The sequence below is a fragment of the Netta rufina genome (genome assembly GCF_964035555.1).
Source record: "Netta rufina genome assembly, chromosome: 31".
NCBI classification, from domain to species: Eukaryota; Metazoa; Chordata; class Aves; order Anseriformes; family Anatidae; genus Netta; species Netta rufina.
Window position 1 is genome coordinate 2,100,181 of NC_140155.1, and position 23,203 is coordinate 2,123,383.

Below are 23,203 nucleotides of genomic sequence, written 5' to 3' on the forward strand. Positions count from 1 at the left end.
TCTCAGAGGTGCCAGGACAAGAGGCAATGGGCACAAACTAGAGCACAAGAGGCTCTGTCTGAACATCGGGAAGTGCTTTACAGAGCACTGGCACCAGTTGCCTGGAGAGTTTTGGAGTCTCCCTCCCTGTAGATCACCAAAGGCTACCTGCGTATGGTTCTGGACAACGTGCTCTGCATGTCCCTGTGTGAGCAGTGGGGTTGGACCCAATGGACCCAGAGATGCCTTCTGACCACAACCATTCTGTGATTATGTAATGTCCTTTTATGGCGATCAAGTCGATTCCCTTGAGGGTAGAGAGGCCTTGCAGAGAGATGTTGATGGATGAGAGCACGGCACAATTGCCAATAAAATTGGTGTATGAAATTTAACAAGAGTAAATGCTGGATTCTGCACCTGGAGTGGTGTAATCCTAGGTGCATGTCTGGCGGCCGGAGTGAGAGTGGAAAGAGATCCAGGGTTGATGGCAAGCTAAATGTGAGCCGACAGTGTGCCCTAGTGGCCAAAAGAGCCAACTGTATCCTGACTGCATCGAGCCAAGAGAAAGGATTGACCCGCTCTACAAAGCACTGGTGTGGCCGCATCTGGAATTCTGTGTGCAGCTTTGAGCAGCACAGTATAAGGAGGATATCAAATAGCATAAAGTGTGCGAAGAAGGGCAACGGAGAGCGGTGAAACGACTGCAAGGCAAGGCGTGTGAGGAGCGGCTGAAGGCGCTTGGCTTGTTGAGCCCAGAGCAGAGGAGACGCAGGGGAGGCCTTGCGGTGACCCACAGTTCTTGATGAGGGGAGCAGAGGGTCAGACGCCGGTCTCTGCTCTCTTGGACCAGCAACAAGGCCCGAGGGAACAGCATGGAACTGCCACAGGGGAGGCTCAGGATGGCAGTTCGGAAAAATTTCTTCCCCGAGAGGGTGGTCGGGCACTGGAACAGGTTCCCTGGAGACGTGGCCATGGCCCTGAGCCTGCTGCAGCTCAAGGAGCATTTGGAGAAGGCTCTTAGGCGCAGGGTCTGATTTTTGGGTGGTCCTGTGTGGAGCCAGGAGATGGACTGGATGGTCCCGGTGGGTCCCTTCGAACTGGGGCTATTCTGCGACTCCAGCCTCCCGCGGGGGGACACGCCGGGGTCGAAGCCGGGGAGAGACGCTGTATCTGGAAGGGGGCCCGGGGCACCGCCCGCAGTGCTTTCGCTTTCGCTTTCGCTTTCCGCTTCTCGGAACCCGCCAGGACCGGGATCTGCCCGGCGCCCGGTGACGTCAGGAGAGATTCTAAGTCGCTATTGGCGGGTTGGCGGCGGCGGCATCAATTGCTGCGAGGGGCTCAGAGCGGAGCAGGGCAATGGGGCCGGGGCGGGTGGGGGGCTTGGGGCTGCTGCTGGGTCTGCGGCTCCCCAGGGAGGGGAATGGAATCAGGGCCCTGCTCAGTGCTGCACGTCAGCGAGCCCCCTTCTTACCTCTCCCCCCCTTCTGTGTCACCTCCCCAGGTGCCCTTACACAATAGGTTTGAGGCTCTAGAGCTTGAAGGACAGGTAGGTGAGGATGTGGGGGGAAGGTCCACACAGGAGGTTATCAAGGGCAAGGACTGCGCGCCTCAAGACTGCCTCCACCAAGAAGGAAAGAACGAGGACCTCACGCGGATCGACTGCAGCCAGGGCTCCTGGCAGGGAGGCAGACGGAGCCAACCCCTAAACCCTCCCCAGTTACGTGATACAGAGATATTTGGTCTGAGGGGCTCCTGGGAGTCTCTGAGGGAGACGGATAGCAGGTGTCAGCCTGCCCCTACTGAGGCCCAGCAGTCCCCTCCTAAGTCCCTGCAAGGAGTAGTAGCCGATCCAGCTGCCCACCTGCAGGACAGAGGACTCAACTACCAAGAAAAAGGGGGATGGACCCTCGTCTCAGCTCAAAGCAGAAGGAGGAATCTGCCCCCATCACCCACAGTGCCATCAACCCCTACGGTGTTCCTGGGTAACGGATTAAAGGCTCTTGGGCAGGAAGGGGATGGAGTCGGAACCCAGGCCCCGAGAAGCATGTCAAGGTCAAGGGAAGTACCGAGCATAAGGAGTGGTGCCGGATGGGGCGCTGCATCCAAACCAGTGCCACAAAAAAAAAGGGCAGTCAAAAAAAAAAAAAAAAAAAAAAAAAAAAAGCATGGTCAAAGGATCTGCACAGGAGACCAAGTGATGGGGGAGTCAAATGGCAGGATGGATGTCACCACGCCACTATGGATGTGCTCCAGTATGCCCCCTTCCTCCCTGCCCCCAAAACACTGCCTGGCTTAGTGGGGCACACACCAGTGACCACCAGCCCCTTCCCAATGGGTGCCACTGAGGGGGTGGCACCCCTAGGACCCAGTACCCATGACTGTGCTCTCTTCGCCCCCCACCCCCAGAGTCCCCAGCACATCCCAGGTACAAACACAAAGATTTATTAACGCTCTGTGTCACATGGCCGTCCCTGCCGGCCACCAAACTTGATGGCACCCAGTGGCACCTGGTGATACCCCAGTTCATCCAGTGGCTGCCCTGGTCACGGCCACGCAGCAGGGACACTGCAGCATTGTCTGGCTTGGTGCCCATGTCTCATGGTCCCTTGTCACTGCTCCTTGGGTCCCCATCTCTGCCCTTGGTGTCCCCATCCTAGCTCCTGGTGTCTCCATCCCAAGGGGTAGTAGTGTCCCCACCTCTGCCTCTGCCCTTAATGTCCCCATCCCTGGCCCTGGTGTCACCATCCCAGCTCTCAGTGTCACCATCCTGGCTCCCAGTGTCCCCATCCCAGTTCCCAGTGTCCCCATCCCCTGATGTCTCCATCCTGGCTTGTACCGTCCCCATCCCTGGTTCCTGCTGTCCCTCATCCCCACTCCCTGTGCCCTTGTCCCCATCCCCCAATGTCCCCTGGCGTCCCCCATCCTGCAGCAGGTGCCAGTAGCGGCTGCCGGGGCGCAGCAGCTTGCTGGGGGGGCCCTGCTCGCGTACCTGTCCCCCCTCCATCAGGGCCACCTGGTGTGCCCGTGCTGCCAGGGCCACCTGCCCTGTCACCAGCAGCACCGTGCGCCTGGTCCTGCTGTCCTCAAAGAGCTCCCGCTCCACCTGCGGCAGGAGATGCAGTCAGCGGAGATGCATGGGATGTCCCCAACACCACTTCAGGACCGAGGGGACGCCGACAGTGAGGACCCAGGAGGCATGGAGACTGGGGACCCAGGGGATGTGGAGATTAGGGACCCCAGGGGCTTTGGGAGCAAGGACCAAGGGGACTGCAGAAGGAAAATGTGGGGACCCAGGAGATGGGGGAGGAGGGCACCAGGGGACACCAGGAGTGGGGACAAAGGGAACCCAGGGACCCAGGGAAGGCCAGAGTGGGGGCAAAGGGGACACAGGGACCAGGGGACACGAGGAGTGGGGACAAAAAGGACCCAGGAGACACCAGGAGTGGGGACAAAGGGAATACAGAAACCAGGGACAATGGGACAGTGGGAATGGAAACCCAAAGGGATGCCCAGGGACAGGAGTGCTGTTAGGAATGGGGACTGAGGGGACACAGGGACGCGCCCCACCTGCTGCTGGCACTCAGCATCCAGGGCACTGGTGGGCTCGTCAAGGACAAGGATGTGAGGGTCCCGCACCAGGGCGCGGGCGATGGCCACCCCTTGCCGCTGTCCCCCGGAGAGCTGCCCCCCAAGCTCACCCACCTCTGCAGGGACAGAGGGGTCAGGGGAGAGGACACGGGGACCCCGGATGGGACAGGGATAGGGGGGAACACTCTACCTGTGTCATAGCCTCGGGGCAGGCGGGTGATGAAGTTGTGGGCGCCCACCCGGCGGGCTGCCGCTGTCACCTGCGCCCGGCTCCAGCTCTCTGGCCCGTAGGCGATGTTGGCGTGGAGTGAGCGGGCGAAGAGCACCGGCTCCTGGGGGACGGTGGCCACCTGCAATGGAGGGGACAGCCGGGGACGTGGTGGGAATGGGTGGTAACACAGCTGGTGACATGGGAGGGGTGGCCGGGGGCGGGGGACACGATGGGGACGGCTGTGGACATAGTGGGGATGGCTGAGGATATGGCGGGGACGTGGCAATAACGCAGTGGGGGAGATAGTGGGGATAGCAGGGGACATGGTGGGGACCTGATGGGGGACACAGCAGGGAACTGATGGGGGACACAGTGGGAACATAGAGGGGACATGGTGGGGATGGCTAGGGACACGTCAGGAACGTCTGGGGACATAATGGGAATGAGTGGCAACATAGCAGGGATGGCTGGTGATACAGCAGGGGTGGCCATGGAGGACATTATTGGGACAGCCGGGGACATGGTGGGGGTGGCTGGGGATGTGGCAGGAACATCGGGGGACACGGTGGGGGTGGGCAGGGACATCTGGGGACATGGCTGGGGACCAAGTGGCGAGGGGAAGGGGTGCGGGGGGACAGCCAGTGACCCCAGGAGGGATGGCTGGGGGAGGCGCGAAGACGTCCTCTGGTGACCCCACGGGGACAACTGGGGCCACAGAAGAGGACAAGGTCTGGTGACAGGGCGCAGGCAAGCAACTCACCCGGTGGCACAGGTAGGAGTGGCGGTAGGCGCTGAGGGGATGGCCGTCCAAGAGCAGGCGCCCGGCCGTAGGCTGGTGCAGGCGCAGCAGCAGGGACACCAGGGTGCTCTTCCCCGAGCCCGGGGGGCCCATCAGTGCCAGCACCTCCCCGGGGCGCAGCTCCAGGGACACACCCTGGGGGGACGTGGCCATTCACACCTCCGTGACCCCGTGTCCCCACGCCCTCCCTGCTGTGTCCCGCTTGCCCCATCCCCTCCCTGGGTCCCCCCGCCGCCCTCCCTGCCACATCTGTGGTGACAATGCCATGTCCCCACTGTGGCCCTGTGTACCCTGTCCCCATGCCCTCCCTGCCACGTCCTTGTGTCCCTCTGCCACGTCCCCACACTGTCCTATGTGTCCCTATGCCACATCCCCATCGTGTCCCTGTGTCCCCTTGCCACATTCCCACACCCTCCCCACCATGTCCCCATGCCATGTCACTTTGTGTCCCCCTACCATGTCACCACGCCTGCCACGCTTTCCCATTATGTCCCTGTGTCCCCCTGCCGTGTCCCCTCACGCCACACTCTCCCATCATGTCCCTGTGTCCCCCTGCTGTGTCCCCACGCCTGCCACACTCTGCCATCGCGTCTCTGTGTCCCCTTGCTGTGTCCCCATGTCCACCTTGAGGACAGGCTCCTGGCGCCCAGGGTAGGAGAACCAGACGTCCTCAAGCTGGAGGTGGCCCCGCAGGTCACTGGGTGCTAGTGTCCCCGAGGGTGCGACCTGTGGCTCCCGGTCCAGGAACTCGAAGATCTTCTCCGAGGAGCCCACAGCCTTCGTCAGCGTGGGGTAGTAGCGGAGCAGGACCTGGGGACAGCACAGGGATGTGAGTGACAACGTTTGGGGTCGGAGGGAATGGGTATGGGGACATGGCCAGGAGGGCATGGGGATGTGGAGGACACAGGAGCTCGGAGGATGCAGGGACACAGGGGGACTGGCATGGGGATGTGACAGGGGACATAGTGGGTGATACGGGGACATGGTGGGGAGGGCACAGGGACACAGCAGGGGGTCACAGAGGGACAGAAATGGGGACAGAGGGAGGGCCTGGGGACATAGGTGGGCATGGGGACACAGGAGGACTGGCCTTGGGACATGGCAAGGAGGACATGGGGACAAAGGCACCTGGGCTCACCTCCACGACATCAGTGAACTGCAACTGGTAGAGGAGGAAGGTGACGAGGTCCCCGGTGCTGATGGTCCCCGCGGCCACCAGCTGTCCCCCGTAGTAGAGGATCCCCATCTTCAGGGCCAGCGCTGAGAACTGGGGACACCGTGAGGAGTCACCCCCAGGGAACACCTCCCCACAGGGCCGTGGCTAACTCTCTGCAGGGACACTGAGTTCCCAGCCCTGCTCTGTCACCTCCCTCATGTCATCAACTTCCCCCATGTCCCAGAGCCCCAGAACTGTCATGTTTCCCCGTGCCATTGTGTCCCCCATGTCCTGGAGGCTCTGTGCTGTCCCATTCCCTGTGTTCACACCCTTGTGCCCTGCAGCCCCTGTGCTATCATGCTCAACATGTCCCAGTGTCCCCATGCCATCATGTCCCCATGACCCCTAGCCCTACACCATCACATCTCTCAGCTCCGTCATCACATCCCCATGTCCCCCAGCCCCATGTCATGTCCCTCAGACCCTTCTCATCGTGTCCCCATGTTCTGCAGTCCCCATGCCGTTGCGTCCCCATGTCCCACTACCCCTACACCATTGTGTACCCGTGTCCCATCCTGTCCCCCAACCCCATGCCACTGTGCCACCGCATCCCGTACACCACTGGTCCAGGCAGAGACGGCGTAGAGGACTGCATCCTGCTTCTCCAGCTGGTGGGTCTGGTGCAGGCACTGGCGGTAGCGCGCGGCCACCCCGTCCTCGTTGGCGAAGCTGCGCACGGTGGCCATGGCCTGGAAGGTCTCCACTGCCACCTCACTGGCGTGGGCCAGCGCCTTCTGCACCTTTGGAGCCAGGCCCTGGGGACAGCAATGTCACCACAGGGCTGGCAGGTGGGGAATGGGGTACAGGGAGGGGGCAGAGGGCATATGGAGGGGATGGTGGACACGGGGAGGGGGCTGGAGGGACACGGTGGGCATAGTGGAGGGGACAGTGGGGACATGCAGAGGGTGTTGGGTGAATGGAGGGGATATTGGGCACGTGCAGGGGGCAGCAGGCACATGGAGAGGACAACACGCATGTTGTGGGGACAACGGGCCCAGAGAGGGTGGGCACATGGAGGGGACAACAGGCACATAAAAGGGGGATGGCAATGGATACATGGAGGTGACAGCGGGCCCACAGCCCCCCCTCACCTGCTGGAACCTGCCGATGACCCTGGGCAGCAACAGGAGGAAGGGCAGCACCAGGGCGGTGACGAGGGCCATGCGCGGGGACAGCCAGGCCATGGTGCTGAAGAGGCAGATGCCCCGCGCCAGGTACCACAGCAGCAGGCTCAGCGCCTCGCCCAGGGCCTCACGGGTGGCCTCCACGTCCCCCGTCACCCGTGCTGCCACATCCCCTGCAGGGGGACAAGGTGGAGGACGACAGCGGGGTTGAGCATCCCGGTGCCTGTCCCCACCGCGCCGCCGGGCCTGACCCTAAATCCCGTGCTCACCGGCCCCCTCGTCCCGCAGCTCAGCGATGTCCCCGCGGAGGACGGCCCCGAAGAGGCGGCGCTGCAGGTGGCCGTGCACGCGGCTCAGCGTCCCCACGAAGGCAATGTCGCAAGCCAGCTCGGTGACGGCGCTGCGGTGGGAAGGGCACAAGGAGGATGTGTGTGTGTGTGTGTGTGTGCATCAGGGAGACCCCCATGCTGCTCCCCGACCAGCATGTCCCCCTCCCCAAAATACCTGCTCAGCCCCAGCAGCACCATGGGCCAGATGGCCGCCAGCTCGTCCTCGCGGGCCACCCAGTCGCTGGCGCGCCCCGTGTAGTAGGGGATGGCCATCTCCCCTGTCACCAAACCACGGTCAGGTTGATGGGGCCCCCCCGGGGCAGTGGGGACGGTAGAGGGGGTCCAATGATGCCCCCCAGATTTTGTGCAGCCCCCCCTCCCCAAGCTTAGTGTTGCTCCCCGTTGGGGTGCTGTCCCCTTGGTTTGAACCTGACCCCCCTAAATTTCATGCAGCCTCCCCCCAAAGCTCAGTGTTGCTCCCCATTGGGTTGCTCTCTCCCCCCACCTTTCTGTGGCTGCCCCCCCCAGATTTGTGCAGCCCCCCGCCAAAGCTCAACGCTGCTCCCCATTGGGGTGCTGCCCCCCCTGGCTTGTGGCTGACCCCCCAACATTTCATGCAACCCCTACATTTCATGCAACCCTCTACATTTCATGAAGCTCCCCCCAAATCTCAACGCTGCTCCCATACAGTGCTGCCCCCCCCCACTTGCTGACCCCCCCAGATTTTATGCAGCACCCCCAAAGCTCAATGCAACTCCCCATTGGGGTACAACTCCAATGCAGCCCCCTCCAAATATCAATGCTGCTCTGATAGGTGTGCTGCCCCCCCCCCGATTTATGGCTGGCCCCCCACATTTCATGCAGCCCCCCCTAAAGTGGGTGTGCTGCCCCCCTCCCCTACCGAGCGACGAAGCCCCCATCAGCGCCGCCACCACGGCGCAGCGCCAGCGCTCGGGGCGCAGCGACTCCAGGAGGCGGCGGCCGGCGCCCATCGTCCCCGGTCAGTGCCCGCGACCCTCCCGGCCCCTCTCCGGTCCCGGAGCCGGTCCCGGTCCCGTTTCTCGGAAAATGAAACCCACCGCCGGGACGTGATGGGCGCCGGTGCCGCCTGCCATTGGCTGAGGCCGGCGTCGCGTCACCAGTTGTCAGGCAGATCGGGCCGGAGCAGCTTGCGGAGGGGCGGGGAGGGGGGCGTGGCGAGGGGCGGAGGGGGCGTGACAAGGGGCGGAGGGGGGCGTGGCAAATGTTGAAAGGGGCGTGGCAAGGCGGGAGTGGGGCGGGGCCGGGGGAGAAGGGCTGTGAAAACGAAAGTGAAAGTGGCGGGGCCAGAGCATAGAGGGAGCGGCCGGGGCCGGGTGGGTCTGGGGGCCCCGGGGGGAGGCAGAGCAGGCTGAGGGGAGCCGGGGGGGGCGGCTGGACTCGGCCGGGCCAAACCGAGCCGAGCAGGTCTGGGGAGCACGGGGCTGGTGAGGGGGGCTGGACTGGGAGGACTGGGAGAGCTGGTGTGTCCTCAGTGTGCCGGGGGTGGGTCTCAAGAAGGTGAAGGGGGCTGCGCTGGGGTTTACAGGTGTGTTCCTGAGAGGTTTGGGGATCCAGGACGAGACTGGGGGGCCATACTGGGCGTACTGGGTTGTGTTCTAGGGTGCTGGAAAGGGTCTTTGGGGGTCCTGGTCAGGACTGGGGGATTTACTGGGAGCACTGGTGTCCCAGGGAGCTCAGCAGGGTCTCAGGGATAAGCCAGGAGCACTGGTGTGAGCCCCAGGGTGCTGGACAGGGTCGAGGGGAGCTGAGGAGTCTGCACTGGGAGCACTGGTGTTCCCTGGGGAGTGCCTCAGGGAGCCCAGCAGGGTCCAAGTGACCAGCAGAGGGTCTGAGGTTGCTGGGTAGGGCCTTGAACGCTCCTCAGAGCCCCCAAGCCATGGAGTTGCTGCCCACCTTGCGCCTGGCCTGTGTCCTGCTCCTGGCTGACCTGGTCGTGCTGGCAGCACTGGCCCAGTTGGCCCCGGCACTGGCCCAGCTGGGTCTAGTGGCCACATGGCTGGAGGCTGGGCTGCGGCTACCAGTGCTGGTGGGAGCTGGGAGGCTGTTGGCTCCCGGAGGACCCCGGGGAGCTGCGGCCCTGGTGAGCCTGGCCCCTGCCACCTTCCTTACCCTGCGGGGCTGCCTGGAGCTGCCTGGGGCTCCACCAGTGCTGCTGGCCATGGCCACACCGTCCTGGCTGGCATTGGCCTACGGGGCAGTCTTGCTGGCCTTGCTCACCTGGACCTCCCTGGCACCTGGGGTGGCCCTGGGGACCAAGGAGGTCAAGTACCAGGCGGCTCTGCGTCGGCAGCTGGCCCTGGCCTGGCCTGAGTGGCCCTTCCTCAGTGGAGCCTTCTTCTTCCTCGTGTTGGCTGCATTGGGTGAGACCTCTGTGCCCTACTGCACTGGGAAGGCCTTGGATGTCCTCCGCCATGGGGACGGCCCCACTGCCTTTGCCACTGCCATCGGCTTTGTGTGCCTTGCCTCCGCCAGCAGGTAGGGACCCCCAGTTCCTCTCCCAGACCCTGTCCGCACCTGGGATGGTGCCTGATGGGTTTCAGGGTATCTCTGTCCCCCCATTCTGCCCAGTTCGCTGTTTGCTGGCTGCCGCGGGGGCCTCTTCAGCTTCATCATGGCTCGCCTCACGCTGCGCACCCGCGACCAGCTCTTCTCTGGCCTGGTACACCAGGATCTGGCCTTCTTCCAGCAGACCACAGCAGGTACAAAACGGGGGGTTCCCTGACCCTGTCCCCATGGTGTGTCCCCCACTGACCTTGTTCAACCCTTGCAGCTGATCTGGCCTCCCGGCTGGCCACTGACGTGCCACTGGCGAGCAGGGTGGTACCAGGCAGTGCCAACATCGCCTTGAGGAACCTGGGGAAGGTTCTGGGGCTCAGTGCCTTCATGCTGGCGCTCTCACCACGCCTGACCCTGCTGGCGCTGCTTGAGGTGCCCCTTGCCATTGTTGCACGCAAGACCTACAATGCCCGATATCAGGTGATGGTGGACATGGGACAGGAGAAACAGGAGAGAGGGGATGGTGATGGATGGCTGGATGGGGACAGCAGGAAGAGGGTGGCAGGTTGGGGACAGCAAGAAATGGGGATGGTGGGGATGGGATGTGAGGTAGAGATGGCTGGGCAACAATGGTGAGATGGAGATGGCTGGGACAGGGCAGCAGGGTGAGGATTACAGGGATGGAACAGGAGGTTTGGGGCTGGGAATGACAGGGTCAGGAATGTGGGGATGATGACTGCGGGGATGGTGATCATGGGAAGGGGATAACAGGCAAGAGGAGAGCAGGAATGGAGATGGGATGGGATGGTGAGGACTCAGCTGTGCCATCCCGTGGGTGCTGATGCCCACTGGCCCTACCCAGATGCTGCAGCAGGCCGTGCTGGATGCAACAGCTGGCACTGGGATGGTGGTGCAGGAGGCCATCTCCTCCATCGAGACAGTGCGGGCCTTCGCTGGGGAAGAGGAGGAAGAGCGCCGGTACGGCCAGGCACTGACCAAGATGCTGGGGCTGCGGGACCAGCGGGACATGGAGAAGGCAATCTTCATCCTCATCCGGCGGGTGAGGCTGACATGGGGGGACCCAGGTGCCTATTGGCACAGGGACAACCCCACTCACCCCTGTCCCTGCAGGCACTGCAACTGGCCGTGCAGGCGCTAGTGTTGTACTGCGGCCACCAGCAGCTCCGTGAGGGGACCATCACTGCTGGCGGCCTTGTCGCCTTCATCCTCTACCAGAATAATGCCGGCAGCAGTGTGCAGGTAAGGCTGGGCAGTGCATCCCCCATAGGCACATCCCCACGTCTGTCCCTTCCATGAGCACATCGCTGTGTCCCCATCCTTGGTGCCAGTAGCTCTGCCCCACACAGGCGCTGGCGTACGCCTACGGTGACCTGCTGAGCAATGTGGCAGCTGCCCACAAGATCTTCGACTACCTGGACCGTGAACCGGCTGTGGGCACTGGGGGCACCTCAGAGCCTGCCACACTGCAAGGCCACGTCACCTTCCAGCACGTCTCCTTTGCCTACCCCACGCGCCCCGAGCACCTTGTCCTGCAGGATGTCTCCTTCGAGCTGCGCCCCGGTGAGGTGACAGCACTGGCAGGGCTGAACGGCAGTGGGAAGAGCACCTGTGCTGGGCTGCTGCAGCGCTTCTACGAGCCCACGGCTGGGGAGGTGCTGCTGGATGGGGTGCCACTGCGTGATTACAAGCACCGGTACCTACACCGCCAGGTGAGTGTGGCTGCAGGAGGGTGTGCAGCACAAATGTGCTGAGCAGTGCCCGGACTCAGCCTCTGCCTCGGGGCAGGTGGCACTGGTGGGGCAGGAGCCCGTGCTCTTCTCTGGCTCCATCCGGGACAACATTGCCTATGGGCTGGAGGACTGCAGGGAGGAGGAGATCATAGCAGCTGCAGAGGCTGCTGGTGCCTTGGATTTTATCTCTGCACTGGACCAAGGCTTTGATACTGGTGAGTACTGGGGAGCAGGGGCAACTGGGTGTCTGTCCCAATCACCTCCCTCTCCCCATCCTGCAGATGTAGGGGAGAGAGGAGATCAGCTCTCGGCTGGGCAGAAGCAGCGTGTTGCCATTGCCCGGGCCTTGGTGCGATGCCCCACTGTCCTCATCCTCGACGAGGCCACCAGTGCTCTGGATGGGGATGGGGATGTGGCGGTGAGTGGTGGACTGTGCCTGGGAGAAGGGGTCCAGCTCCGTGGCGGAGGCTGATGGGCACCGGCATCTCCTGCAGCTGCAGCAGTGGGTGCAGAGTAGGGGGGACCGGACGGTGCTGCTCATCACCCACCACCCGCGTATGCTGGAGAAGGCCGACCGCGTCGTGGTGCTGGAGCGTGGCACCGTGGCTGAGATGGGGACGCCCGCTGAGCTCGCGGCCTGTGGTGGGCCCTACAGCCGCCTGCTGCAGCGCTAACAACTTACAGGGCAGCTGAAAACCCCCAGGGATAGGCCACAGGGAGCAGCAACTAGCTCCTGTCCTGGCTGCAGGATGGGAGGTGGGGGCTGCTCCTGTTGGTGCCAGGATTTGTATGGAATAAAGTGGAGACACTCCAGAGAGAAGTGAGCTGGGTTGTGGTGGGATGTGGGAAGCTCTGCTCTATGCTAGTGAGGCCTTGTCTTGAGCACTGCATACAGCTGTGGGCACTACAGCAGATGAAGGGCGTGAAACTGTGTGAGAGCCTCCAAGGGAGGGCTACGAGGATGGCGAAGGCTCTGCAGGGCAAGGCGTGTGAGGAGTGGCTGAAGGTGCTTGGCTTCTTGAGCCCAGAGCAGAGAAGATGCAGGGGAGGCCTTGCGGTGGCCCACGGCTTCCTGATGAGGGGATTGGAGGGACAGGTGCCAGTCTCTGCTCTTTGGGCCTGAGGGAATGGCACGGAGCTGCCATAGGGGAGGCTGAGGCTGGCTGTTCAGAAAAGGTTCTTGCCCAAGAGGGTGGTCAGGCACCCACAGAGCGGGTTCTGGGCCCAGTGCTGGGCTCCATGATACAAGAGAGACCTGGCCACACTGGGGAGAGTCAGACGCTGCCAAAGATGCTGCAGGGACTGGAGCATTTCCTCTGGGAGGAGAGGCTGAGGGAGATGGGCCTGCTCAGCCTGGAGCAGAGAAGGCTCAGGAGAGTCCAGAGGGGCTGTGGAGTCTCTACCATCGGAGATACTGAGAAGTGCACTGGACTTGTCCGGGGCAACAGGCGTTTGGTGGTGCTGAACAGTGGTTTGGGGCAAGGGGACCTCAAGAGGTCCCATCCAACACCAGCCCCTCTGCGATTCTTGTGACAAGTCCTGGCAAACAATATTCACCCAGACAGAAGAGGCCCTTCTTGTACTGATGTGTAGGCTCACTGTGCTGAGCTCTTTCTGCATGCAGCTCCCAGCCTCCATCGATGCCTCCCCAACTTCCCCATGCAGCTTCTCTGGGCAACCCTGACCCACCAGGCCGGGATAGCAGCACCTTGCCCACCCGCTCCAACCCACCACTCCAGGTCAGACACCAGGCACGCTTTGTGGCACATCAGCAAATCATTGGGCAGTTTATTTTGTTTAAAGGCCATGCAGATGCAATTATGCTGTGGCATTGCTCTTGTGGTAGCTGATTGGAGATGCGAGAGGTTGAGGGAATGAGGCTGCATCCAGCTGCAGCACAGAGTGCACATGGGTCGTCTGGTTCCCTCATGGGCTGAAGCAGAGTGGTTAGACACTGGGGTTGCTCCCTGCAGGGACAAAAAGAGACAGCGTCATATGGGGCCACATCTTCATCCCAAACCTTCTACTCCGAGAGTTTCCCCAGGGAAGCCACGAATCAGTTGGGCACAGTAACACCCTGACTGCAGGTACCAGAGGGGGACATGACAAGTTGGGACGCAAAATCTCCCTGGGGCTCCTGCCCGAACCCCCAGCCTCATACCTGCGTTCGAACTGTTGGATCCCCCATCGCTGCCTGCAAAAGAGAAGCAGCCATGAGAAACCAAGAGCCTCAAGACTGCCCCAGTGATGGGCAGACGCTGGGGACATTGCTGCCTCTGTCACTCACCTGGCGCCATGTTGTAGCCCTTCTCCTTCTTCCCTGCAGACAGAAAGAGGCATCAGCACCAGCCACATGTCACGGCCACGCTGGGGGCCTCCCAAAGGTGCCCCAGCTCCTCACACAGCCCTTCCAGTCCCTGCCTTCCTCCCGCACCCCTCTGCCTCACCCGCCCAGGCACTTTACCCTGCTTGCTCTTCCAGACAGCAAATCCAGCCAGGGCAGCGATGACAGCCACGACAGCAACAGCCACTCCCACCACGATGGGGATCAGGTTGGACTGTGGCTCTGGGGGAAATTAGGGCCATCAGCAGGAGAAGGGGGAGCCCCTGAACATCCCAGTCCCACACATCCCATGCTGCTGGGCTCACCCCATGAGAAGAGGCCGGGCTGGGGCAGGCTGGCATGCTCCACGCGGCACTGGTACTTGTCCCTGTCTTCCGGTAGGACATCGATGCTGGCCCAGATATGGTAGGTGCCATCACTGTTGGGCGCGGTGCTCCCCCTCTGGGTCTCCTGCTCCTGGACCACGCCATCCTTCAGCCAGCTGACGGCGATGGGTCGCGGGTAGAAGCCGTGAGCACGGCAGGACAAGGTCAGGGTCTTGTCGACCTCCATCCCGAACACTCGGACCTCAGGGCGCTCTGGGGAGGGGGTGGCAGCAAGGGCCAGGCTGAGCTCCCTGCACTGGCCCTGCTCCAGCTGGCAGCCTGGTGCTGCATCCCCCAAAACCCTCACCTCTCTTTTCTAGCACAGCCTTCCTATAGCTCACGTGTTTCCTCAGCCACTCAATGCATTTGTTCTCCAGGTAGTACTTCATCTGCTCTGCAACAGTCCCTTCCTCCTCCCACTTCCTCTTGGTGATTTGTGCCCCAGCATCCGCTGCAGTGTACGTCAGTGTGTCTTTGTCCAAGGCAATGAAGTCTCTTCCTTCGTAGCCATACTGTAAAAACCCACTAATTCTACCATCCTCGAGGAGGTCACAGCCATGCATGCGCTGTAACGTGTGAGACCCTGAAAGACAATGAGGGAGAGGTGTTGGGGGGCAGCCACAGTCCTGGCCCTTTAATGAGGTGCACACCCCACTGGCAGTGCATGCAGGTGCCACACACTGCCCTGTCCCAGAGTGCTGTATCCCTGAAAGACTGGGCTGGGGCACAGCACCAGAGTACCTTGGGACAGCAAGGGCCTTGTACAGGGTTGTCAATGCTGTGAGGTGACCAGGAGCTGAGATGGGGTGGGGAAATCCCTCAAGGTTTGGGGTGGGGGCCTGAAGCACCATGGGGAAAGCAAGGGGCTGGGACAATGGGGGCAGGAGCCCCTCTGGCTCTGGGGGTCCTGACTGCTGTGGGGATGTGGAAGGGCTGGGAGGGGGGTGACCTGGAGCCCCCCGGCTCTGGGACAGGAGGTTTCTGAGCAGCATGGGGGTGGCAAGGGGCTGGGTTGTGTCTGGAAGCACCCCTCTGGGTGTGGGAGAAGGCACCAGGAGCATCATGGGGCTGGGACAGGGTGTCTGGGAGCCCCATGACAGCAACACCACACAGGGACCGAACAGCACGGCCAGGGCTGGGACAGTAGCGTGGGGGCAGGGCCAGGCCTCAGTGGGGCTGGGGACCCCCCCACCCCTCCCACAGCACCCACTCCCACAGCCTGCAGAGCTGTGGCCCAGCCTGCTCTCACCCCTGCTCTGGTTGTAGCGCTCCCGCAGTATCTCCAGGTTCATGCGGTAAGTCTGCTCATTATTCTGACCGATCCGGGTGTTCCTCTCCCAGTACTCCTGGTCATCGATGGCCGACGTCCAGTCCACCCGGGACTCCACCCTCCTGGTCTCGCTGTCGTAGTACGTGAAGACCTCCCCGTCCACGTACCCCACAGCCACAAACTGCGGCACCCCCGGGCTTGGGTCCGACACCGCGGTGTGGAAATAGCGCAGGGAGTGGGGCTCTGCGGGAACAGGGGCGGCTGAGAGGGGCAGCCCCGAGGGGAGGCCGAGCCCGGAGGGCTCCGAGAGGGGAAGGGGACGGGAGGGGAGGCCCGGGGGGTCCCGGTGCCGGGAGGGCCCGGCCCCACTCACCGCTCGCTGCTCCGCCCAGGACCCCCAGCAGCAGCCCCAGGACGAGGCCCAGGGCCCCCGCCCGTCCCGGTCCCATGGCTCCGCTGTGTCCCGAGCTGCCTGCGGAGCTCGAAGTCATCCCGCGTCTCCAGCTCCGCCCCTCGACGCGATTGGCGGCTCCGCAGCACTTCTACCAATGAGTAACCGGTATTCTCGTGACGTCACCGGGCGCCGGGTAGATCGCGGTCCCGCAGGTTGCCAGAAGCGAAAGTGAAAGCGCTGAGAGCGGCGCGGGGGGGGAGGGGAGCTGGTGACAGGGAAATCCCGGCCCCACCCGGTCTCTTCGCCCTCCCCCCCAGCCCCCGCGTTTCTCAGCCCTGTCGTGGGCTGCAGCGGTGCTCGGGGACAGCAGGGGCACCCACTCAGTAAAGGGGCACCCAGGACATGTCCCCCTCAGGGCTGTCCCCAGGAGCGGGGGCAGCTGGCATCGGGCAGGACCCCACTGGGGGCTGTCTCCATCACCACCTCCTGCCCTCCACCCACAGACCAGACGGGACAGGGCCACTCAGAGCCAGTTGTCCGTGGCCATGCCCATGAGGCTTTTGAATATGCCCAAGGACGCAGACCCACCAACCTGTGCCAGCATGTGGTTGCCCACACCATGAGAATTTCCTGGTGCTCAGATGGAGCCCCCCGTGCTCCAGCACCCTCGTCGCCTTCATGACCCTCGCTGAACTCTCTCCAGGTCTCTCTTGTGCTGGGGAGCCCAGCACTGGGCCCAGTGCCCCAGGGGTGGCCTCACCAGCACTGAGCAGAGGCGAAGGATCACCTCCCTTGGCCTGCTCCAACACGGCTCCTGCTGCAGTAGTCCAAGATACTGCTTGCTGTGCAGCCCAGACAGGCTGTAAGGTCGTGTGGAAGGTGAGTGTCTGCTCCCTAGGGGAATCTGGCCAAGGACCTCCTTCACTGGGATGAGGAATAATAAGAAAAAGAGTAAGCCATAAAGAAGACCTGAAGGGGACATAAGCCTGACTGGGCAGCAGTGGTGAGAACCAAAGCTGGTCACTCACACTGACTGGTGGGGGCATGGGAGAGTGAGAGTGTTTCTTTCAACAAGGTTATTTGGAGACCTCATGCATTGGAAACTAATGGAAAAGGGGGAAAACAAGCAGAAACCAACCTCTAGCTGGACACAGACCTGACAGAACCAACATGGGCACGGTGACAAGAAAGGAACGTCCCTGTCATGCTCCGTGTTGGCAAGCAAGCGAGTAGAGGCGCAGCTTCCAGGAAGATCAGCCTGGACTTTGCAACTGATAAGATGTGAACCAGGAGCACCTTGGACTGGGAGTGGTGTGGGACCTGGGGGGGATGTGCAGGGCAGGGGAGCAGAAGGAACAAAGATCTACAGAGGCAGAAAAGGAAGGAAAGGGGCCAGCCGTGTGTGAAATAGGACCCATCAGTGCTTGTCTGGCTGAGCGCTGTGCCCAATCACCAGTCTATCCTGTCTTCTTGTAACTTCTCATTAAACATTTTCTTCAGTTTAGGGACTGGGGTGAGGGTGAGTGAGGCCAGTGCAGGGCTCAGTGCCAGCAGCTGGTGTAGGGTGGTGAGTCACAGCCCATGATCCTGGTGCTGGCTGCTGGGGTCAAGAGTCTGTGTGTGTCTGTGCGCGTGTGTGTGTCTGTCCCTGTGTCTGTCCGTGGGACCTGTGCTCAGCTTGGCTGCTGGCTGACCCTCAGAAAGTGGCAGCTGCTAACCTCAGCCTGAGCAGAAGTGCCAGGTCCCTGGGCACCCGGCTGGGCTCCAACATCTGGGCAGGATGGCACTGGGTGTTCCTGCCTGTCCTGCTCTGTACTGGTTCCAGTGACCAGGCAGGAGGGTTCTGGGCTGCAGCAGCTGGAGGAGATAGCCTGGCTCCTGCCATCCCTTAACTCACCACAATCCAGCCCAGCCCAGCCCGTGGTGTCCAGCAACCAACTGATGTGGGTTGGAGCAGGTAGAATAGCGTGTAAAGTAAAGAACAGTAAAATTCGAGCATCTTTGGCAATTTTTATTGCTGACCTTCCATGTAAGATTTCATGACTTCAAACCATTAAAAGCACAATTTGATGGTAATTGTTGATTCGTTGTCACAGGACGATGAGGATTTCAGGTCAGCGTCAAGACAAGATCCTATGCTGTGACATTACAAAAGCAGCCCCACTGGGGTGTGATTGTAATATCAGCTGTAATTACAACTGCTTGTTATTCCCACCCGCACTGAATTGGTGGTGCACTGTAATGCACCATGGGGCCAGTATTGATGTGATGGGGTATTGATGCCAGTAACAATTTATGTTTGTATTGTTAACTTTGTGTTGTGGTAAAAGCTGTAAAATCTGTGTTTCAAGGCAAGGGCAAGATGATCCAGGCCTTGAGGATATCTAAAGGATGATTCATAAAAAAAACCCTACTTGATCAGAAAGGCCATTTTGGAAGGAAACATCCAATACATATACGACTGAATGTGCTACCAATCAACTTCTTAGAAATACTTGGCTGACAAACAAAGGTATGAGTTTCTAATACTAATGAGGACTATCCTCATTAGAATAGTCAAATTCATGCCCTTAGGCTGAGAGACCCCAGCCCAACTAGAGCCCCTTCCCCTCTGAGGATGTCTAGAATGATTTTGTCAAACCAGCAGTATGCTCATTATGTAACCAATTAGAAATTAGAGAATTGTGCTAACATCTACACGTAGTGATAAGAGATGGTCTAAATTGTGGCACGGGAAATCCTTAGGTGTGCCAGCTTAGAAAGAAATCACCTCGCACTTGCACAATTCTGAAATAAACAGTATCTCCACCTAGTGTGAGGATAGGCTCATTGCACACTGGGTAAGGAACCCAAACTTTCTATTGGACAGCTACATGAGCTTGCTTTGACAGGCTGTGGCTGATAATTTAGAGCTTCAGGGAATAAGTACGATGACTTGGGTTGATACCAAAATGTTTCATGGATTGGTTTTACTAAGCAATAGAATTCAGTATCGAGTGGTTTTGTTTGTTTGTTTTTTAACAATACCAGCAATCTATTGCATTGTCCACTTGAGATGTGGTATTCATAAACTGGTCAATACAGTTGTCAATCAAGTTGTTGATAAATGACACGGGACTGGGAGGATCTGTGGATTCCATCAAGGGTGGAGAGGCCTCGCAGAGGGATCTGGACAAATGGGAGTGATGGGCAGCTACCGACTGCAGGAACAAGAGCGCGTGCTGGACCCTTCCCCTGGGCAAATAAATCAAAAGGCTTTGAGTAATCTGGGAGCCCCAGTGCAGGGGCAGATGTTAAGGCATCTGTAATAGCTTTGAATGCCTTTTCCCTTTCCACTTCCCAGGAGATGGGTTCTATTTCCTCATCCTTGGTGCCCTCAGTTACAGGTGTAGTCAGTTCCCCCAGTCCTGGTATCCACAGTCTGTAAAAACCAGCCCCATGTTCCCGCAGTAGAAGCTTTCACCTCTATTATTTCTCTTCCTTTATCCAGTCCCAATACAGCAGATGTTCCTTGATTCACCGCAGCCTACAGGGGGTTTCCTAAGCTGAGGAAGCCCCAGGAGAGCACAGAGACAGACCCAGGGCTAGCAGCTCCTTCAAAGTGGTCAACGAGCCATGGGCAGGACAAGCAGAACCCCGAGGCAATACTTCATATTTCTTACCTTGGTCTGTGCACAGTTACTGGGTCAGTTCTCAAAGTCAGAGTGCCTGCCTTGTGGCAAACCAGCAAATCATGGGGCTGTTTCTTTTGTTTGAAGGTGTGCATAGCCAATTGTGCTCTGGCATTGCTCTTGTGGTACCTGATTGGAGATGCGAGAGGTTGAGGGAATGAGGCTGCATCCAGCTGCAGCACAGAGTGCACAGGGGGCCTTCTGGTCCCTCAGGGGCTGAAGTAGAGTGGTTAGACACTGGGGTTGCTCCCTGCAGGGACAAAAAGAGACAGCGTCATATGGGGCCACATCTTCATCATAAACCTTCTACTCCGAGAGTTTCCCCAGGGAGGCCACGGATCAGTTGGGCACAGCAACACCCTGATTGCAGGTACCAGAGGGGGACATGACAAGCTGGGACCCCACAACCTCCCTGGGGCTCCTGCCTTAAGCCCCAGCCTAATTCTGTACCTGCGCTCGAGCTGTCGGATCCCCCTTTGCTGCCTGCAAAAGAGAAGCAGCCGTGAAAAACAAATAGAAAGAGAAACCAAGCGCCCCAAGACTGCCCCAGTGATGGGCAGACACTGGGGACATTGCTGCCTCCGTCACTCACCTGGTGCCACATTGTAGCCCTTCTCCTTCTTCCCTGCAGACAGAACAAAGCATCAGCACCAGCCACATGTCACAGCCAGGCTGGGGGCCTCCCAAAGGTGCCCCAGCTCCTCATACAGCCCCTCCAGCCCCAGCCTTCCTCCCGCACCCCTCTGCCTCACCCGCCCAGGCACATTACCCTGCTTGCTCTTCCAGACAGCAAATCCAGCCAGGGCAGCTATGACAGCCACGACAGCAACAGCCACCCTCACCATGTTGGGGATCAGGTTGGACTGTGGCTCTGGGGGAAATTAGGGCCATCAGCAGGAGAAGGGGGAGCCCCTGAACATCCCAGTCCCACGCAATCCCTGCTGCTGGGCTCACCCCATGAGAAGAGGCCAGGCTGGGGCAGGCTGGCGTGCTCCACGCGGCACTGGTACTTGTCCCTGTCCCCCGGCAGGACATCGATGGTGGCCCAGATATGGTAGGTGCCATCACTGTTGGGCACGATGCTCCCCTTCTTGGTCTCCTGCTCCTGGACCACGCCATCCTTCAGCCAGCTGATGGAGATGGGTCGCGGGTAGAAGCCGTGAGCACGGCAGGACAAGGTCAGGATCTTGTTGGCCTCCATCCCCGACACTCGGACCTCAGGGCGCTCTGGGGAGGGGGTGGCAGCAAGGGCCAGGCTGAGCTCCCTGCACTGGCCCTGCTCCTGCTTACAGCCTGGTGCTGCAACCCCCGTCAGCCTCACCTCTCCTCTCTAGCACATCCTTCCCATAGCTCACGTATTTCCTTAGCCACTCAATGCAAGTGTTCTCTAGGTAGTACTTCTTGCGCTCAGCAACAGTCCCTTCCTGCTCCCAATTCCTCTTGGTGATTTGTGCCCCAGCATCTGCTGCAGTGAACGTCAGTGTGTCCTTGTCAAAAGTGAGGAAGTCCTTTCCATCATAGCCACGCTGATCGAAGCCTCTGATGCTACCATCCTCGAGGAGGTCACAGCCATACATTGTCTGCCTTATGTGAAACCCTGAAACCCAACGAGGGACAGAGGGTGAGGGGCTACCACAGTCCTGGCCCTTTAATGAGGTGCGGACCCCACTGGCAGCACATGTGGGTGCCACACACTGCCCTGTCCCAGAGTGCTGCATCCCTGCAAGACTGGGCTGGGGCCCAGCACCACAGTACTTTGGGGCAGCGAGGGTCTTGTACGGGGTTGTCAATGCTGTGAGGTGACCAGGAGCTGAGATGGGGTGGGGGGAATACTTAAGGTTTTGGGGTGGGGAAGCACCATGGGAAAAGCAAGGGGCTGGGACAACAGGGCAGGGAGCCCCTCTGGCTCTGGGGGTCCTGAATGCTGTGGGGATGTGGAAGGGCTGGGAGGGGGTGGCCTGGAGCACCCAAGGTCTGGAACAGGGGGTTCTGAGCAGCATGGGGGTGGCAAGCAGCTGAGCTGTGTCTGGAAGCACCCCTCTGGGTCTGGGACAAGGCACCAAGAGTATCGTGGGGCTGGGACAGAGTGGCTGGGAGCCCTGTGACAGGGACACCAGCCAGGGACTGAAAAACATGGGCAGGGCTGGGGCAGTAGCGTGGGGGAAAGGCCAGGCCTCAGTGGGGCTGGGGACCCCACCACCCCTCCCACAGCACCCACTCCCACAGCCTGCAGAGCTGTGGCCCAGCCCGCTCTCACCCCTGCTCTGGTTGTAGCGCTCCCGCAGTATGTCCAGGTTCATGCGGTAAGTCTGCTCAGTATTCTGAGCGATCCGGGTGTTCCTCTCCCAGTACTGCTGGTCATCGATGGCCGATGTCCAGTCCACCCGGGACTCCACCCTCCTGGTCTCGCTGTCATAGCGCACGAAGACCTCCCCGTCCACGGACCCCACGATCATGAACTGCGGCACCCCCGGGCTCGGGTCTGACACCGCGGTGTAGAAATAGCGCAGGGAGTGGGGCTCTGCGGGAACATGGGGGGCTGAAAGGGGCAGCCCCGAGGGGAGGCCAAGCCCGGAGGGCTCCGAGAGGGGAAGGGGACGGGAGGGGAAGCCCGGGGGGTCCCGGTGCCAGGAGGGCCCGGCCCCATTCCCACTCACCGCTCGCTGCTCCGCCCAGGACCCCCAGCAGCAGCCCCAGGACGAGGCCCAGGGCCCCCGCCCGTCCCAGTCCCATGGCTCTGCTGGGCCCCGAGCTGCCGTCGGAGCTCGAAGCCATCCGGAGTCTCCGGCACCATACCACGACGCGATTGGCGGCGCCGACGCGCTTCTACCAATGAGTAACCGGTATTCTCGTGACGTCACCGGGCACCGGGTAGATCGTGGTCCCGCAGGTTGCCAGAAGCGAAAGTGAAAGCACTGCGGCCGGTGCGGCGACCGGGCTTCCGGCTTAACTAACGGGTTAACCAGATTCCCCGGTGTACTGCTGAGCTCTTTACTGTGTAAGGGAGCACCATACACCGGATTTCCCTGAGACTCTTCCTTTCTCACTTCTACTCTTGCTTCACCCATCTCCGGCTGTGCCCCTCGTGGACCTAGGGGACCATGGATCAGGGCTCCACACTCACTTCACACAGTATCTTGCCTGACCCCCAAGGCAGTGCTTCCTATTTCTTACCTTGGTCTGTGCACAGTTACTGGGTCAGTTCTCAAAGCCATAGTGCCTGCCTTGCTTTCTTCCCTAACTCTTCATCCATCCTGTCTTCTTAACCAGCCTCCGTTCTTCGTCAGCTCTCTGCAGAACCACCGTCACCAAGGCACAGGCTGAAAGCAGCGGGGCATGCCTTCCAGCTGCACTGGTAATGGGGCTACCCAGAAGGCGATTCGATCCCGGACGAGCCCCAAATTTGTGAGAAACAATTTGCAGCCAATAACACAGGCTCAGGCGAGGATCTCATTGAAGCAGCATTTTTGCAATTGCAATGTTGGGCATTCTTCAAGTATATCATAACCTTATATTCCCTATTAGCTGACACTTGATTCCTCCCCCACTTTCTCATTGGCTGAGTGCTACAGGTTCACAAACTACTCGACACTTATTACTATACCAGGTAGGTACAATTTTATT

At 60.5% G+C, this 23,203-nt stretch overlaps 3 protein-coding genes across 4 annotated transcripts; 1 reads left to right on the plus strand and 2 right to left on the minus strand.

Annotated features, from left to right (window-relative positions):
* Nucleotides 1-495: 495 nt before the first annotated feature.
* Nucleotides 496-8,313, minus strand: TAP1 (transporter 1, ATP binding cassette subfamily B member; the record flags this gene model as incomplete). Its single annotated transcript, XM_084303855.1, has 14 exons — nucleotides 8,148-8,313; nucleotides 7,422-7,524; nucleotides 7,187-7,317; nucleotides 6,885-7,090; nucleotides 6,351-6,548; nucleotides 5,716-5,844; nucleotides 5,202-5,387; nucleotides 4,539-4,712; nucleotides 3,758-3,917; nucleotides 3,547-3,683; nucleotides 2,816-3,082; nucleotides 1,780-1,840; nucleotides 774-1,233; nucleotides 496-526 (listed from the first exon to the last, which is right to left on the minus strand). Exons 1-14 carry the CDS (start codon nucleotides 8,236-8,238, stop codon nucleotides 496-498), a joined length of 2,334 nt encoding a protein of 777 aa, XP_084159981.1. The 5' UTR covers nucleotides 8,239-8,313.
* Nucleotides 8,314-8,773: 460 nt separating this feature from the next.
* On the plus strand, nucleotides 8,774-12,342 carry TAP2 (transporter 2, ATP binding cassette subfamily B member). 2 transcript variants are annotated; one of them, XM_084303926.1, is made up of 9 exons: nucleotides 8,774-9,763; nucleotides 9,857-9,987; nucleotides 10,059-10,264; nucleotides 10,647-10,844; nucleotides 10,916-11,044; nucleotides 11,152-11,514; nucleotides 11,591-11,750; nucleotides 11,817-11,953; nucleotides 12,030-12,342. In XM_084303926.1, the coding sequence occupies exons 1-9, from the start codon at nucleotides 9,165-9,167 to the stop codon at nucleotides 12,207-12,209; spliced, it is 2,103 nt and encodes a 700-aa protein (XP_084160052.1). In that variant the 5' UTR covers nucleotides 8,774-9,164; the 3' UTR covers nucleotides 12,210-12,342. The 2 variants fall into 2 exon arrangements, with proteins under 2 accessions (XP_084160052.1, XP_084160053.1); XM_084303927.1 differs by having other exon boundaries at nucleotides 10,967-11,044.
* A 950-nt stretch (nucleotides 12,343-13,292) lies between these two features.
* Nucleotides 13,293-22,369, minus strand: LOC311220349 (uncharacterized protein). The gene is made up of 16 exons (XM_084303856.1): nucleotides 22,237-22,369; nucleotides 21,837-22,100; nucleotides 20,901-21,176; nucleotides 20,534-20,806; nucleotides 20,349-20,450; nucleotides 20,172-20,204; nucleotides 20,030-20,062; nucleotides 19,709-19,752; nucleotides 15,888-16,056; nucleotides 15,494-15,757; nucleotides 14,552-14,827; nucleotides 14,185-14,457; nucleotides 14,000-14,101; nucleotides 13,823-13,855; nucleotides 13,697-13,729; nucleotides 13,293-13,502 (listed from the first exon to the last, which is right to left on the minus strand). Exons 1-16 carry the CDS (start codon nucleotides 22,352-22,354, stop codon nucleotides 13,483-13,485), a joined length of 2,313 nt encoding a protein of 770 aa, XP_084159982.1. The 5' UTR covers nucleotides 22,355-22,369; the 3' UTR covers nucleotides 13,293-13,482.
* Between the last annotated feature and the right edge of the window lie 834 nt (nucleotides 22,370-23,203).